This window comes from Conger conger, chromosome 8 (assembly GCF_963514075.1).
Source record: "Conger conger chromosome 8, fConCon1.1, whole genome shotgun sequence".
Classification (NCBI taxonomy): Eukaryota; Metazoa; Chordata; class Actinopteri; order Anguilliformes; family Congridae; genus Conger; species Conger conger.
The window spans coordinates 4663728-4682536 of record NC_083767.1 but is presented as its reverse complement, the minus strand read 5'-3'; the positions used below and the strand labels follow the sequence as shown (position 1 = coordinate 4682536).

At 44.5% G+C, this 18809-nt stretch overlaps 1 protein-coding gene across 1 annotated transcript in view; it reads left to right on the top strand.

Moving 5' to 3' along the window:
• LOC133135097 (phospholipid-transporting ATPase ABCA1-like) overlaps positions 1-18809 on the top strand; it is a 149641-nt gene that overhangs the window by 26266 nt on the left and 104566 nt on the right. Inside the window, exons 11-13 of the mRNA XM_061251868.1 lie at positions 5444-5647; positions 10882-11087; positions 11485-11661. Coding sequence (XP_061107852.1) covers positions 5444-5647; positions 10882-11087; positions 11485-11661 — 587 coding nt within the window. The remainder of the gene's footprint in view (positions 1-5443; positions 5648-10881; positions 11088-11484; positions 11662-18809) is intronic.

Here is an 18809-nt window from a genome sequence, read left to right as displayed (position 1 = left end):
CATTTGTATTCAAAACACTTTCCTGCTGATATGTTTCCAAATATGGGTGTGTGAGAGGATAGCACATTTATATTGGAAAGGGCTATAAATCAGTTATTAATACCTAAATACACATTAATAACACCACCTTCTTATCCAAGTACTGTTGATGTTTATGTTGCACTGTTGGTGTCCTGTTGATATACATCAATGTTAATTAGTATGGAAGCTACTTTCCCATTAGTCTTAATTGGATTACCCTAGCAGAGGAAAATGGCAGGATTGCACTGTAGTTGACTGTACCATATGGTGGAAAGAGAAATGCATGATGTGAGAACTGCTTTCTGACTTGTTTCACTGAGAAACTGGCACCTCAAAGCAGATACAGGTGTGGATTTTTTATTTTATTTGTGGCTATTGCCCCCACACTGTATAACAAGTTCAATCATTGCAGAAACAAACCGAGAGCTGAGCCATCAAACTGTGTGAAAATGAGTTTGTGTAGAAAGAGGAAGACATGGATTTTAATTGTAAGTCAAAGTAAAGGACAAATGTTCATCAAGTCACTGTGTACACAGTGGAATCATATTATAAATTCAGACTGCGAATAAAGAATCACTTTCATTCAAGTTCGTTTTACAGAGAAATGAGATGCAGATCTGTCTCCGTGATATTCTGATATATGCATTACATTATTACATTACATTAATGGCATTTGGCAGACGCTCTTATCCAGAGCGACGTACAGTTGATTAGACTAAGCAGGAGACAATCCTCCCCTGGAGCAATGCGGGGTTAAGGGCCTTGCTCAAGGGCCCAACGGCTGTGCGGATCTTATTGTGCCTACACCGGGATTAGAACCACCGACCTTGCATTGTTCATTGGACACCCTCACAAGTTAAGCAGGTGAAGACCTGACGTTCAGTATGGAGAAAATATGACGTGTGTCTATACACAATACAGGTCTAATCATGAAATATCCACATATATAATGTTGGCACAATATACAGTGATGCAATGCACACACACAGTATTTTCAGTACAAAAAAATGTCAAAATAAATCTTTGCATCTTATTTTTCTGCATATATTACCTTTGTGCATATTTATATGAGGAAATCATGTTCCTACTCCTGTTTGACAATCAATACACCCCGTCCACACACACGCACACGCACGCACACACACACACACACACACACCTCTCTGAAGCACCTTTTTAATGCAGAATCAAGCCCCGCTTACATGTGCTAATCAGCAAACATTCTTTAGAAAAATGTCCTTATTTTCAGTCCGCAGCTCTCCCCGCGTAAGGAGCAGGATGGAAAAGTAATTACCGCAAAGTGCAGGATCATTTTCACCCAGACAGGAAGGGATTAGCCCCAACCGCGCGGGCACACACACCTTTTCCACGAGGCCTCCCCTCTGCGATGACATTGTTCCAGTGTCACCTCAAATGAGCTTATTGGCATCTGGAGGGGCGAAGCCTCGCAGAGGCTGAGTATTCATTAGCCGAGCGCTAACCTTTACACAAACGCGGTCGGCCATTTTATTTATTCTCCGCGCGGCGAGCCTCCCCCTTCCCACCGGCGACACCCGGGCGTGTCAGCCCACGCCGCGCGCATTATAAACAGGAAGAGGAGCGCCCGGCTGATTTACTTTCTCTCGTCAAAAAGCGGAATTCGGTTAATGCTGAACCGGCTCACACAGCGGGAAGAGCCTTCTTACAATGTCGGGGTAAATGTTTCCAACGAGCGCCATGTCTCCACTCTCCCGGATGTCTCTGAAGCATTGATTTTAGGTCCCGTGGACTTATTCAGGGGCTAGAATGGTTTTACTTTGGTTACTAAAGAATTTGAATTGTGAATGCGTATTAATGTTCAATTTCATCAGAAAAGTTGGTTAATGATGTTTAATGATTTTTTGGAACAATATAGTCTGAAAGCGTTATTGACACATTCACTAAATGGGTCTGAAATGGCTCTTTGGCTTGATTCCACAAAAAACACTTTCCAGAACTTTATGGAACCCACCGTCATAGGTGTGAAGTGCGAAAGCACCCGGACGAAGAAACCTGCAAGTAGACAGGGTTCTTCTATGGAATCACAGGGTTCCTACTGGAACCATTTTTAGAGTGACCAGTACGATTCTGCGTATGTTGTGTGCAACAAGGATTTGTTCACAAAACTTTGTTCACAGGACAAAGACAGTTCTCACATTTCACAGTTCTCACTCTAATAATATTAACTCACAAGCAGGCATCAATCTGATGTGTGGTGTGCGGAGCAGTCCATTGGCTGAGCCTCACCGTGCAGATGAAAGTGCATTGATGAGCAGCGTGATCTTGCACAGCGTCCAAAACGCCCAAAACGTCCCGGGCAGGAGACACGCACCACCCTCTGTGCTGCGCTGTCATTGCATAACCCCGTGAATAAACACAACAAGTATTAGATTAGCTCACTGGACCGGGGCATGTTACTAGGCTCATCAGGAAGCAGCGATGAGTGTTTCTGTTGAGAGCTGATGCCATCATTAACTGCTATATCATACGAGAGGCCAGCAAATACCCCCCCATGCTTTGAGAATCAAGATGGAAAACTTCAGTTCTGACATTATTAGTAAAAAAAAAAAAAACAGGGAAACAAAATTAACTAAATGAACAGGGCGTTGCTGCAAAAGAGCATGCAAGCTTGGCCAGTCCCAAATAGACAGTTTAATTTAAAGCAATTGCATTAAATCAACATCAATACTCAGTCAAAAGGAAGTGTTTTTCTTCGCAAAGTTTTTTTGATGTGATATTTTTTGTTTACTGGACCGTTCAAACTGTACAAGAAAAGAAAACTTTAAAAAAATCTTGTGTATTTACTTGCTGTAGTTAAGGCCAAACTTTGACTGAGCGAAACGAGAGTTCGTGCTGTGTTGTTGCCTGTTGCCCTCTGTTCTCCATCAGCGGGGGTCACTTCGACCCCGGCGCAGGTAGTGGAGTCTTAACAGATTAAGGTGGTCAGATCTCCGGCAGCCTCCGTGCCGCGGTCGGTGCGTTCTCATTGGCCAGCGCCCGTCGCGCGGCCCTAGTTGCCCCTCGCGCCTCCCGGCCCCGCAGCGTCCGTGTTAGCGGCGCCTCAGAACCGGGTTTCAGACGTTGGGTTCCTCGCCCCGCCGGCCGGCCAGCGGCCCGGCAGCCTCTGCAGATCCCCTCACCGGGTCGGCTCACAGAACACAGACAGCGTCACGTCTCTTTGGAGGCTTAAGAAACCCGCTGCAGCGCTGAAGTCATATCGCAAATCTCACCAGGAGTAAATATTTCAGTTGTTGTTGGTATACGTATATTTCAATGAATACAACTCCCAGAGTTATCCATTTTTAATATGCACTGAAGAAAACTTGTTTTCCTAGTTTGTGGAGATACTATTGCTATTGTTTGCATCTTACTCACTCCTGAATATTATTTGATTTGTGTACTTATTTCGAATTTGAAGGGGTTTAGAATTGGGGTTCAGAACAATTATGCTAGGGTTTCCAGATGTCTGGCTTTCACATCATTTGTACGGCTTGTGTTTGTGGTCGTGAACAGACAATGCAATCATTGTAAATTGTTGAAAATATGTATGCCAATGCATCTTGGTGTGAGCTTGCATGGGAAACTGAACTGTCTATGAACAACAGAGTAAGACCAGTAGATGTTAAAACCAATGGCCATTGAAGCAAAGGGTAAGGAATGCGGTTCATGGTGTGGAGAGCTGTTAATTCTCACCACCATTACCACTTGAGATCTGAAAAAAAACATTATTTTGGGGGGTATTTCTAATATTTAATTTAGATTATTTCAATATATATGAGACAAAAAAAAGATACATACATTTTAGTCCCATGCTGAAACAGTAGTTTAGAGTAATTGTTAACATCATGCAATGCTACATCTGCTGTATTTTAAACATAGATTATGAAACATAACATAAAGTTATTAAAATTCTGGTACACCTCTTCTATGGTATAGCGCAACGAGTCAAAGCGAATGTTCAGAGACAGACGTACCTGCTGTAGGTAGAAACACACGCTGGAGACCGCACCTGTGTGTTCACAGGGGCTCTGAAACAGACGCTCTGGAGTTTCTCCATAGGCCCGGCCTTGGCGCGGCTGCGGATGGCGGACACACGGAGGGCCGTAACAGAAAGCACATTTGCATTCACATTAACATATCTTTCCCTTTGGCCTCCACACGCGAGGCTAGTTTATGTTGCTCTCTGACTCTCTGTTAGACGTGTGCACATGCAGCCCCTGCCTCTGTCCCTGAACAACATACAGGAGGGAGAGGGAGGGAGGGAGGGAGAGGGAGAGAGGGAGGGAGGTAGAGATAGAGAGGCTCACAGTGAGAGGGAGAGAGTAATAGTGACTCGCTGTTAGAGGGAGAGAGGGAGAGAGGGAGAGAGAGCGAGAGAAAGACGGAGAGGCTCACAGTGAGAGGGAGAGAGGAATAGAGACTCGCAGTTAGAGGGAGAGAGAGAGAAAGGGAGAGGGAGGGAGAGATGAGAGAGAGCGAGAGAAAGAGGGGGAGAGACTCACAGTGAGAGGGAGAGAGAAATAGAGACTCACAGTGAGAGGGAGAGAGAAAGGGAGGATGCAGAGAGAGACAGAGAGAGAGAGAGAGCGGGGAAGAGAGCGATTAATTGTGAGAGATAAAAGAAGGAGAACAAGATCAACAGTGAGAAAGAGAGAGAGGGAGGATGGAGAGAGAGAAAAAGACAGAGGGAGAGAGATCCACAGTAAGAGATAGAAGGCGAGAGATAAAGAGATTCACAATGAGAAAGAAAGAGAGAGAGAATGGAGAGAGACAGAGAGATAGATAGAGGGGGGAGAGAGTGGGAGATAAAGAGAGATAGAGGGGGAGAGAGAGATAGAGAGAGTGAGAGATTCAGAGTGAGAGATAAAGGGAGAAAGAGAGACAGACTCACAGTGATGGAATGTGGCGGAGGCTGGCTCTCATCCACAGGGCTGTAGTACAACAGTGCCATCTAGCTCGAAGCCTTTAATTGGCGCTGTGTGGGGAAAACGCGTCAGCCGCGCAGAGGAGCGGTAACACGTGGGAACGCAGCGTCGGGGAGACGAGCCAAAAGCCTGTCTGCTGCCTGCACTCCCCCGCCCCGCACCCCCGCAGTCCCAGACCAACCGGGCCGATGTACTGCTTTAACGGCGACACTTTACCTGAACCCCTCGGCATAAGGCTGACATGACACTGTCATATACATGTCATAACAGCGGGCGCAAGATGCTGTCGCATAACAGGTGATGTCCGTTGATGTCATGTGACATAAAGCTGTAGCACCTTTATCTGAAAATCGGTCATAACATTTACCAATAAAGGATGATGTCATGTCATGTCTACGACAGTGTTATGTCAGCCTTAGGGGGAGGGGTTGGAGTAAAGTGTCGCCGTGTTAACCAGGCTCGTCTGTGTGTCTCTGCAGGCCCTGCTGAGTAACCCCGTGTTCGCGCCCGCCCTGAATCTGCAGCTGAGCGAGGCGGACTCGGACTGGACCGCCGAGAGTCTCGCCAACTTCCTGTACAACGGCCCCCCAGAGGACCGCCCCCCTGGGATGCCGGCCAATGACTGGAGAGACGTCTACAACAGCACCAGCGAACTCCTGGAGATGCTGAGCCAGTTCATCGGGGTCTGTCGCCATCCTTTAACCTGTTAACTCGTGCGATGGAACATCATCATCCTTTAACCTGTTAACTGGTGTGATGGAACATCAACATCCTTTAACTTGTTAACTCGTGTGATGGAACATCAACATCCTTTAACTTGTTAACTCGTGTGATGGAACATCAACATCCTTTAACTTGTTAACTTGTGTGATGGAACATCAACATCCTTTAACTTGTTAACTTGTGTGATGGAACATCAACATCCTTTAACTTGTTAACTCGTCTGATGGAACATCAACATCCTTTAACTTGTTAACTTGTGTGATGGAACATCAACATCCTTTAACTTGTTAACTCGTGTGATGGAACATCAACATCCTTTAACTTGTTAACTTGTGTGATGGAACATCAACATCCTTTAACTTGTTAACTTGTGTGATGGAACATCAACATCCTTTAACTTGTTAACTGGTGTGATGGAACATCAACATCCTTTAACTTGTTAACTGGTGTGATGGAACATCAACATCCTTTAACTTGTTAACTGGTGTGATGGAACATCAACATCCTTTCATTTGTTAACTGGTGCGATGGAACATCAACATCCTTTAACTTGTTAACTGGTGCGATGGAACATCAACATCCTTTAACTTGTTAACTGGTGCGATGGAACATCAACATCCTTTAACTTGTTAACTGGTGCGATGGAACATCAACATCCTTTAATTTGTTAACTGGTGCGATGGAACATCAACATCCTTTAACTTGTTAACTGGTGTGATGGAACATCAACATCCTTTAACTTGTTAACTGGTGTGATGGAACATCAACATCCTTTCATTTGTTAACTGGTGCGATGGAACATCAACATCCTTTAACTTGTTAACTGGTGCGATGGAACATCAACATCCTTTAACTTGTTAACTGTTGCGATGGAACATCAACATCCTTTAACTTGTTAACTGGTGCGATGGAACATCAACATCCTTTAACCTGTTAACTTGTGTGATGGAACATCAACATCCTTTAACTTGTTAACTGGTGTGATGGAACATCAACATCCTTTAACTTGTTAACTGGTGTGATGGAACATCAACATCCTTTAATTTGTTAACTGGTGCGATGGAACATCAACATCCTTTAACTTGTTAACTGGTGCGATGGAACATCAACATCCTTTAACTTGTTAACTGGTGTGATGGAACATCAACATCCTTTAATTTGTTAACTGGTGCGATGGAACATCAACATCCTTTAACTTGTTAACTGGTGTGATGGAACATCAACATTCTTTAATTTGTTAACTGGTGCGATGGAACATCAACATCCTTTAACTTGTTAACTCGTGCGATGGAACATCCTCTCCCAACAAGTCGTGGTATTGTGCCTGTTGTGTCGTGCCGCAAGTGTGAAGAATTTAATTTTGCTGTCTTACTGCTGGGTTTGATAAATGACAGAACATTTTCCTCATTCCTTGGCATTTTGGTCGGCACAACAGATGGTGGAATTTGGTTACATGGTACCTGATATTTAGACACAGTAATTAGATATTAACGTGTTTCCTGGGACCTGCTATGTTTGGCTAAAGCTCCTCCAGAAATTATCCCTGGCACAGAGTGTAAAAAATACTGGGCTAAAGTAACCTAACCCATTTGCTGTGTGCATATTGCACAGTGCCACTGGGTGATTATATGGCAGTCTAGTGGGATACAGGAACAGCCAAGCCCAAGGGGACTCATTGGATACTATAAATGCATATTACCCAGCATGCACTGTTATCAAAAATAATCTCACACACTTTCACACACACACACGCATGCATGCACGCACGCACACACACGCACCCACACAGTGGGATGAATATTTGTAAATAGGATTTGAAAAGGATTGTTGGTATTTCTACAATCTACAGGGCCATTGATCTACACTTGAAAATACTTACAGCAGTGAGTACTGGGTCCATAGTTATAGGGCTTCATACAGGAAGAGTGAATGGCGTGGGTGGTTAAGGTAGGAGACAAAAGAATCCATACGCTTTATGAATACAATCTCGGATTCTGAACCCAGCATCTGCTGTTTTTAATACGTGCATGCAGACACTTCAGTAAAAAAAAAAAGATTGCTATAAAATGCTGTTCTGTGTTAATCTCATTACACGCATATCAGTCCACAACATGGGCCATTCCTTCACAGGCATGACGTTGCCACGTCAAATTCCATTTCACATCGCAGATGAAATATCGGAATGCATAACGGTACACCGCCTAATATCGGGGAATGGATTGCAATTTTTCACTCCTAATTATGTGCCCATCATTGATTTCCTTCCGTGTATCACTGTGCCCTTATTATATTCTCTGTGCCTGTGCGCAGGAAGCGACAGCTCGTAGGAATGCAAACACAACGTGATTACATGCGGAACGCGGACTCAGAATTTTCCGGGTTCGGTGTGTGGGGGGGAGGAAACATTCCCGAGCACCACTGGCCTTCGTAGAGAGATGGAAATAAAGATTCAGTGCCCAGTGGCTGCTGGGTAATTTAACACCAGATGTTGCAGACACTAAGGCTAGGGGAACGCCTGTAAAAATGCCCCGTATTTTATGGATCCGTACTTAATTAAAGACGCTTTTGTTATGAGTATCATCGGTTGATGATGACACGGCTGACATTGGCCATAGAAACAATGCCACCGCGATGCAGATGGGTGACATAAAACACTACAAAACCCCTGATGAGCAGGTTCTGGCCAGATGAGAGCAGACCTTGTATATCTCATTTAGTGGGCTCGTATACACAGGCTGCTCGGAGATGAAGCGTGAACTTAAGCCCTTTAACAAACCTAAAACACTCTGTCCACAACATAACCCTTCCTTACCTCACACTTTCCTTTGGTTGTATGTTCAAGGTTTGGCCTTTTTATGGCTGAGTTATGCCTTCCCGTTTCTCCTAGCTGTTATGATCCATAAAAAAGTGTTCAGTGTAAAGCACTAAAGCTTTTTCTGTAAGTCCACAAGGGATAAACTGCACTCTATTATTGTAAAATGTACTCTCTTGGAGTTGATTTGATGGTGTGCATCAGCTGTAAATGAAGATCCGTTAGCTGGCCGACTCCCTCCCTGGGTGCAGAGCAGTGTTATTCAACTCCACATCCCGTGGGCCGCAATGTCTGCAGGTATCTGCTCCTACCGTGCACAACACCACCTGATTTCACCTGCTTGGTAGTTAATAAGCAAATTAGTCAAATCAGGCGGTGTAGCGCACGGTTGAAGCAAACGTCTTCAAACACTGCGGCCCACAGGACGTGGAGTTGAGTAGCTCTGGGCTAGAGTATCAACCCCTGAACACCTGTTTAACATGCTGGATGAGGCTTGGCATGTGTGTTTAGGGTTCGATGCCCATGTATAAATGAGATCTGGGGGCAATCCAGGCTTCTGCCCATACATTCTAAATGACTACGCTGTTATAAAGCCACTTGTCTGGGAGTAAGCCAGTGAATAGTTACTGTAGGATTTATTTATCAACGATGTGATGTGAAAATACCCCCCCTCTCCATCCCCCAAAGAACTAATGAGGCTGAACCCTGATTCGTTATTGAGATCTGTGGGCTGCAGTAAAGATTATTCATTTCTTTATTTATTTCTTTATTTTTATTAGCCTTTATTTATACAGGGAAATCACATTGAGACATTGTCAGGCACTTTTTCAACGGAGCCCTGATTACAAAAGAGAACAAACAGAAGTATAAATGTACAAATAAATAAATAAATAAATGAAGATATTTAAAAAAAAAGAGAACCATGATGGTAGAACATTTTTACTAGATAAATTAGGCAGCAATCAATGGTGGAGTTGTCTACCATTAGGCAAACAAACATCCCTTTACTATCTCAATGATTGTGCAGCGTAGCTAAAACAAACAATCTGCACACTCTCATCGCACCCATCCTCACAAAATCGCTTTCGACGCCACGGATTAGAAATCAGCACATTATCTAGCCCTCTATAAACATTAAATTCACTCCTGGGCTTACGAGATTTATTGCTTTTCAGAGTTTTGCAGCTCTGGAGAGCAACATACTTACAAGTGATAAAGTAAATAAGAAAGGATTGATTTTGTGTTTTAAGGACACTCGTTTAGAGTGTGCTGAGAATACCACAGGAAGGTCAGCGCACCGTTAGTATTCCAAGCTAAACACTCCGTAAAAAAATCATTGCAATGGGTGCCCTGGTCTCTGTGTCTTCGTGTGTGCGTTTCACCATTCACACCTACTGTGTGGCAGAGGGTTCCACAAAGAACTAGAAAGGGTTCCCCTATGGAATCAAAGAGAGGGAACCCTTTCAGAACCCTTTTTTCTAAGAGCGTAGTGAATCACCAGTGATGACAAGTGGCCATATGCCTGGGTAATTACACAGTAGTACACAGACACTACTGCCCAAGTACACAAATAATGCTCTCTATGAGATCTCAGTATGGGGCCCTTACATTTTAGACGGCTTGAAACATAATGCAGTCTATTCCTAGAAGTGAAAAGAAAAATAATTTTATTGGCTAGCTGTGAAAAATGTGTGGTATGTGTAGTTTTCACTACTTGATTGAAAACATAGACTAACAGGTCAGAGATTTTACAGTAGACGTTTGAGACGAGTGTTAAAATTGAAAAAGCCTACAAGGTCCTGTACGTTTGGATGTGTGGGACTATAACTACCGATGTGGATGGCAGCGGGTTGATAAGATTGGTGGAGAATGACTTTCACTCACAGAAGTGATCTTTTCTGGTTTTAAGAAGAAGTCCATTGACAGATCCAATTGCTGTGCTTTGTAAAATGGCCCAATTGACCAAAAACCAGACGGCTGTCTCACAGTTGAAAGAACTGTCAAGATCTGACTGACAGCTACTAAATGAAACAGTCATCATTGGCCGTTGACTGTTTTTCACATAAAATAATGCTTCTTTTTTTCACTAAGCAATGCTGCCATGGTGATTTTATGTATCTACATACCAGATTGTTTAATCACCTTGTGTTAAAGTGCAGCATTATGCTATGTTATTTGCTAATACTTTTCCCTCTCATGTTAAAAATAACTATTTGACAAAAACCTGAAGTTCACTTAACTTAGATTTTTAAGACAGCCCAGCCCAGACACTAACTTTTGAAAGTTGAAACAATACGTTTTTTACAGTGCAGGTAGCATGATAGCGTCTCAGGTGACTATTTTGTGGGAAATGGTTTCACTGTGTTTGTGCGTGTGTTCCAGTGCCTGGACCTGAATAAGTTTGAGGCCCTGCCCTCAGAAACGAGGCTGGTGGAGGAATCCCAGAGGCTCCTACGTGAGGAGAAGTTCTGGGCCGGAATCGTGTTCCAGGACCTGGAGACACAGGCCAGCCTCCCCCCACCGCTGGTCAAATACAAGATCAGGATGGACATCGATGAAGTAGAGAGAACCAGCAAAGCTAAAGACAGGTGAGCGCTGGAACAGAGCGTGGATTCACCTCACAGAAAAATGTCAAAATGTTGGTCTTTACTGCTGTCCTGGGAATAGTCTTCTAAAATATATATTTGATTTATTTCTGGTGCATGTGATTTGATATGATGATGATAATTTAAATTCTATTATTATTATTATTATTATTATTATTAAAACTATCATCATATTATAGTCAAACACATTCTGAACGTTGCATTGTATTGTTATATCTCATTTTTACGTCTTGCTGTGAATTGTCTCTCAGAAAACACCAACCCACGGAATTTATCCTCCACCCGACCGTAGAGAAGTCAAATACAGGTGTTCCCACTCGAAGGAGAAACAAACAGATGTCTGTGGCGTGACCGAATGAATATGTGCTCCTTTAACCAGGTCGTGGTCTCCAGGGGCGCGAGACCACTCCTTTAACGATCTGCGGTACCTGTGGGGGGGATTCGCCTACCTGCAGGACATGATCGACCACGGCATCGTGCGAATACACACGGGGAAACCACGCCCTCTCGGCGTGTTCGCACAGCAAATGCCCTACCCCTGCTTTGTGGACGATGGGTGAGCACGGCAGCTACCTCCTCAAATCCCTTTCAATGTTTATTCAGCTATTTATTTGTTCATTGGTGTATTTATTTATTTATTTATTTATTTATTTGTTATCGTGGTGTAGAGAACACAAATGAAACTTGTTTTTGGGAGAAAAACAGGTTTCTCAACATTGCATAATTAAGCAGCAGCAGGTCAAAGGAACATAATTAGGCAAAATGGTTATTTTTTTTCCCGAAAGGCATTGAAATCATTTAGGATGAATCCAATTTAGTTAGGGACATGGATTCCGAATTGCAAAATATCGCTGGCTGATATTTTACATGACTGAGATGAATTCCTTCCATGGTGGTGGTGAAAAAGATGACTGATTTTCATTTTGATATTATGCTACAAATATCATTATTTCTTATAAAACATACATAAGGTAGATCCACCTCTGCTACAGTAAAGGCACCATTGACTCTGGACTGGACTGTGGAGCCCTGTGTGCGTTCTGGTAACTATTGACTATCTGAACAAAGACTTTGAGTGCCAGACATGACAATGCCTCTCGATTGCCTCTCAGTTTACACATGCTTTTTGATTGCGGTAAATGACGCGATAAAGCATCAAATGACAAATACAAACGCACAGTGAAATTAAATGCTAATATTGACTTCAGAAAAAACATTTAAAAGAAGAATAAATCAATAAAATATGCTGTGGCTCCATTAAAAAGGGTGCGGTAGATAAGGCTTATAAGTGTGTACAGCAATGGCTGACTTATAGCTACAAAGGGAGTAATTTTTACCAATGCTTTTGCTGTGGATGACAATGTTTATTCATAAAGCTTTTATTTTGGAGTGTGTGATATTTTGTCATGGCAAAATGATCCAAAGGCTGAGACATTTTAACCCTGTTATCTCCCCATCGCCCTTGAAAGAGATGTAAAGGGTAAAGTGTAGCATTCATTACCCCATTAATTTCTGTGACCGCACAGCTCAAAATGGCACATGCATACGAAGACTCACGTCTCTTCCTTTTCTGCAATCGTGGTTCACGGCCAAAACTGGTTAAGGCCAGATTGTGTTGACTATTGGATTACATTTCCTTTCAATTTGAGACAGGCTTATATGAGAGAGGCTGCAACATGACGCAGAAATGCAGAGAGGATTGCGCATTGCTGAAGCGCCGGGGCCGAATGCGTGTTGCAAACGGGCTCCTCTGTCGGAGAGCAACAGATTAATAACCGCAGAAGACGAATGGGAGCCATAAAAACTACAGAACCCCTGGTCCTTTCGCTATTTGCTCAGTTCCCTGCGTAGCCATTTGGGCATAGCGGTAAATTATTAACACTTGAAAACTGTTATTTCATTCATAAATAATTGAAAACGGAACGGAAGAGCGGATCGCAGCGATTCACAGAGGCGTGATGGCGAAGACCTTTCTCGTAATTATTTTGATCAAGAGTTTTGTGCGAAAAACCCGGCCAGGAGAAAAGTGGCGCATTGTGCATTCTGATGTTCGGTCTGTAAACAGTCATGCACATTTGTCAGGCTGGAAAGAGACCTCATCTGAATTTAAAATGTAATTTAAGAACTGGGGGATTTTAAATGTTGCTAAATCCTGGCTCATTAACAATTTAAAAATGTGCACTTTGGTTGTGAGGAAGGAAAGCATGTTTTTGTATGAAGGCTGTGGTATGTTACCTAAACACAATCCTGGCATTTTATGGCGCAACAAAGAACCTGGTATTCCATGTACACTCAGTGAGCACTTTATTAGGTATTTATTAGACTTATTAGTCTTCTTCTGCTGTAGTCTAGCTACTCAAGAGGTTTGACGCGTTGTGTGTTCAGAGATGCTCTTCTGCACGCCGCTGTTGTAATGTGTGGTTATTTGCGTTACTGTCACCTTCCTGTCGGCTCTGACGGGGCTGCTGGCCACAGTTTGGCAAGGTCTTGATCCTAGAAGAGTGCCTTAACAGGATGAGCCTCCCAGTAGTCCACTGCTCTTCTTCTGGCAAACATGGGTGCCATACACTGCTGTGCTGCATGTTAGGGCATCGTGTCATCCAGGGGGGAAGGGTTTCAGTTGCCAGGGTAACCTCTGCCTCATCAGTCACAGGTCAGTCCTTTGGCCTGACTAGCAGATTGCGGAGGGATATTAACCGCCAGCCTTGGAGAATAACCTCATTACTGTCTGACACTGTAATCAATGGGGGATGCAACTGTAACAGGACGGGCAGTTTCAGAATCTGGGTGAAAAATGAATCGCAGATGAAGGTTCAAGAGCCTATTCATTTATCAGGATCTACAGTACTGTACATCAGTCAGAGAGTGTACACATTGAATGCAGTAAGAGCAGTGAAGTGGGCTGAGGATGTATCATCCAGTCTTCCCTTCGGAGTACCGCTGCAGATCCCCACACACGCCATACACATTTTGCTTTTTCTCCCGACCACCCCTCTGTGAGAGAATGACAGTTGCTCTCCTGTTTTCCTTCAAACGTTGAGAATAAAATTCTCCTCCCGCACCCAGGTGGTTTTCACTTCAAACCCGGCCTTCCCCCACTTTCAGAACAATAAAGCAGACATTAGTAATGGATCCCTCAGAGCCTGCCGCGTGTGACTGCGCGGAGCGGGTATTTGATAGGTAATCTTCAGGATATGAGTCCGCTCCCCACAGGCATTATGGGTAGTCTCTGTCCAATATTTCCAAATCGGCTCCGGGACACTGCCGACGGCTGACCCCCCGACATTTACATGCAGAAGAGCCGGCCTCCTGCCCCTCTCTCTCCCCCTCTCTCCCCCTCCTGCCCCTCTCTCTCCCCCTCTCTCTCCCTCCTGCTCCTCTCTCTCCCTCCTCTCTCCCCCTCCTGCCCCTCTCTCTCCCCCTCTCTCTCCCTCCTGCTCCTCTCTCTCCCTCCTCTCTCCCCCTCCTGCCCCTCTCTCTCCCCCTCTCTCTCCCTCCTGCTCCTCTCTCCCTCCTCTCTCCCCCTCCTGCCCCTCTCTCTCCCCCTCTCTCTCCCTCCTGCTCCTCTCTCTCCCTCCTCCCTCCCCCTCCTGCCCCCCTCTCTCCCTCCTCTCTCCCTCTCCTGCCCCTCTCTCTCCCCCCTCTCTCCCCCTCCCGCCCCCCTCTCTCCCCCCCCTCTCTCCCCCTCCCGCCCCCCTCTCTCTCCCCCCTCCCTCCCCATACCGCTCCCCCTACTCCCAGCCTCCGGCCCCCCCCTCCCCATCTGTATTTCACAGTAAACAGCTGTATATCGCTCTCGGCTGATCTCGCATCAGACGCGGGGAGCAGACACTCACTGCCATTTGCAGTGAAAGGAGCTGAACTAGATTAGCAGGTGGGTGTCCAGCAGGCATTCCATCAGTGTGGGCCACTGACGGCATCCTTCACTTGGTCGGTCGGACTCTGTGCTCCAGATAAGACCCGTTCTAAATGAATGCGTCAGTAACTCAGTACCACGCGATGCGTCTCTGGACAAAAGCGAAGCAGAGTTGAGAGTTTTGACGTCAAGGCGGCACGACTGATGGTCGGCAACAGGTGCAGCCGTGATTGGTCAGCTGAAACTGAGCCAAAAAGCGTGCTATGGCGACAATGTTATTTACTAATTACATGTTTTTATGAATTAATGCGTTTTCTTTACGTAACTTGGACGGGTTACAGGAGAGGCTGGCAGAAGAGGTGGTTGCTATAGTACACACACGCACTGTCCCTGAACTACAAATGCAAAACATGTCCGACAAACTACTGCCAGCAGACATTTTGTCTCACAGCACTTTGTATCTGAAGCATAAATTAGCCTTTAAACAGCAACAAGTACACTGGTGCCCCTTACATGATATTCTGATACACAGGTCACAGTACTGCAGAGCTATGAACATCCGGAGTGTAAAGAGGTGTTTAGTGCCTGTACGCACACTCACATTTATATATGCACACACAAATAAGCCTTGCTGAATTGAAGCTATTTAAAAAATTAACTAAAAACTGCAACTACTATGACTACTACTACTCATCTTCATCATCATCATGATCAACTTCATCATCATCACCATCTTTATCATCGTCTTCATCATCACCTTCATCATCTTCATCATCATCTTCATTTTCATCTTCAACATCATCCCCGTCATCATTACCTTCATCATCTTCATCATCTTAACATATCCATTTAGAAATGTGTTCAAAGTGCATTAACGGTAACACCAGAACTGTGACCAATATTCCCGACCAGGGTGACCCAAAGTGGCCATTCTGCACCGGATCCATCACACTTCAGGTGAGGTGTAAAAGGAAGAGATTAATTTATGGAGCCAGTTAAACTGGGGAGTGATTAGAGGGGTGATGAGATGGCCAGAACCAGCTGGTGAAACTCATCAGGCCACTGACTCTACGCAATGAGTGATGTGGGACCTTTAATGACCAATGGACCTGTGTTAGTTTAAAGTTTAAACCTGGCTTATTGAGGCAGTGTCCCCTCCGTGCCTAGACTGCCCCCTACTGGCTTACTATGATAATACAACTAGCAGCAAAACCAGCACTCATCACTCTACACTGATTCTGCCATCAGGCAGGAGAATATTACTGGGTTTTGTGTCATGAAGGAATGTGATGTCATTAATGGTTAGTCCAGAGGACCTGCTATCATGGCATGAAAATAAGGAATACGGTCGACTGCTAGACCCTGACCGCCTTCAATCACAGACAGAAGATTCACCTTTTCAGGCTGCACAAGTCCCCTCCCCTCCCTACCTCCCTGTAATTTCTAATTAGCTATGTTAGCTAATTTATCACAATTATTGCACTTGTCTTTTATTATTGCTAGTGTTATATTTGCCAAGACTGTTTTATTGCTGCATTTGTTTGTTTGTTCACATCAGATTTATCTTCCTCTCTGTGCGGTCACTTCTAGCACTTGAAACTGTACTTCTCTCCAGGGTTTTCAGGGCACTTGGGTATGCACTTTGTAGTACGTCGCTCTGGATAAGAGTGTCAGTCAAATGCCAGTAACGTAAGGAAGGGGGGAAGAGATGCTGTTTAAATCGTGTATCTACAAACCGGTATCAGCTCTGGTGAACATGATATAGGCTAGTTCAGCAGGGTCAAGAGCTTTTGGGGTTTCATGTTAAGCATTGAGGCCTTCTGCAAAGCACGTCACCCATTCCCAAAATCAGCAAGCATGGCATAGCATTCGCAGCATTAGCATTAGTGTATCTGTGTACCAGTTACAGAGGGCAGAGCAGACAGCCCAAACAATCAGCATAGTCTTCAAAATACTGGGGCCCTTTTCACCACTGTACAAAGCAAAATGAGGGAGTTTTACTCCTGCATCCACCCTGTATGTGCGCAGTGAAATACCCAGTATAAAAATCAATGCTGGAAGATGTAGGAGCTGAAAGATCTCATTCATTCCATTCAGAAAGAGTACACGAGAGCCCTACTGGACTCATGTAGACTCTCTTAAGAGTTGGGTTAGCTCTGAGCGTTTCACTGTGGGGCTCTGGGGACCGGCAAACACTCACAGAGGAGGAGAAGGTGACCCTAATTCAGACTCACAGGCATTAACCTGGAGGAAGGCGATGGAACCATCTCTCTCTCTCTCTCTCTCTCTCTCTCTCTCTCTCTCTCTTCCACTCTCTCTATCCCCCCTGCAAATCCAAATACGCTTCAGCATAGTATTGCCAAAGCAATGATTTAGATAGAACAATCTAATATACAATAACAGTAATAATATATATATATAAATAATATTGTATATTGTAAAATATACAATAACGATTACTACAGGGTGCTTGGGGACGGGGTTGAGGGGCTTTCTTAATAAAATCTCTTTCTCTTCTCTTCTCACTCACTCTCGTGCTCTTTCTCGCTCCCCCCCTCCTGCACAAAGAGGGACAGGAAGCTAAGCTCAGGCACTGTAAGCACTCAGGAAGTAAAGTGGTGTGGAGGGACACTCTCCCGCTGAAAAGCCTAAAAGCCTAAAGATGAGAGAGGCACCACTGGCAGTGGCGGGCTTTGGAGCGGTAGAGTGCTCAATCGGAGCGGAGTAAGAAAAAAACGCACCGCAGCGGTCCTGCCCCTCCCAGCAGAGACACTGCTCGCCAGCAAGACAAGATGGAGGACATTAAGCCCAACGAGATGCAAACAGACTGTAAATATTACAGTTCATCTCACGGACATAACTGACAGCAGGGGCCGATCCCCCCTGGAGCAGCGTGGTGTTAAGGGCCCAGCTCAAGGGACCCAACAGCTGCACGGATCTTATCGGGGCTTGAACCACCAACCTTCTGGGTCCCAGTCACGCACCACAGGCACTAGGCTACAGGCAGCCCTTTTGCATCCGTCTGTCTGTCTGTGTGGTATGACAGTTGTGCTGATCATATCTATCCTTAAGTCCCATGTCCAACAATATGGGCATGAAGTAAAAAAAATGTAATAAGAGTTCATGTTTCACCAAACTTGGCAGACTGATGCTTACCCTCTTAACTCTTAAGTCATGAATTTAAATTACTTTCCAAATGGACAAATAAGGCTGCAGCCTGATGCAGTTAATGTTATGTCTGCTTGAAAGGGAAGTTGATTAAAATATGAAAATCATTTTGCTATTCTATTGTGTAATATTATTGATTATATCATAAAACCAGTACATTTAATTCACACTGAAATACCTCACTTATGCAGCGAGAGACATGGGAAACAGGTTTTAAATATTTATAGCCTATTAGGTTTTGTATTTCTGGTGACTTCATTGTTTAAGAAAATAAAGTCCACCAACAGGTTTGCTGTTGCACAACATAATCTTTAGGTTACAGAATCAATGCAAAGCTAATCATTTTAGCATTGTGTGGTAGAATCATTTAAATTGAAGCAACAGAGATATTGACTATTTTTGCACAGTGGTGAGGTTTTCTGTGTCAGTCATGCTATGACTTCCGATGCCCCAGGAAATGACAGGACATATGTGAGCTGGTGCGTGCTTGTTGGTAGCTGTACGGTTGTTGGAGTTGTTCCTGTGTTGTAAATCGTGTGTCCACACCCCCCCCCCCCTCCCCTGCCCCCCCACTGTATCAATGCATCCTGCTGGTTTCCCAGCCAAATGAGAGGCAGGAATATTTCTGCAGACCTGATCCGTCTGCAGCCTGGGAGACACACACCGCGCCGCGTAATCCC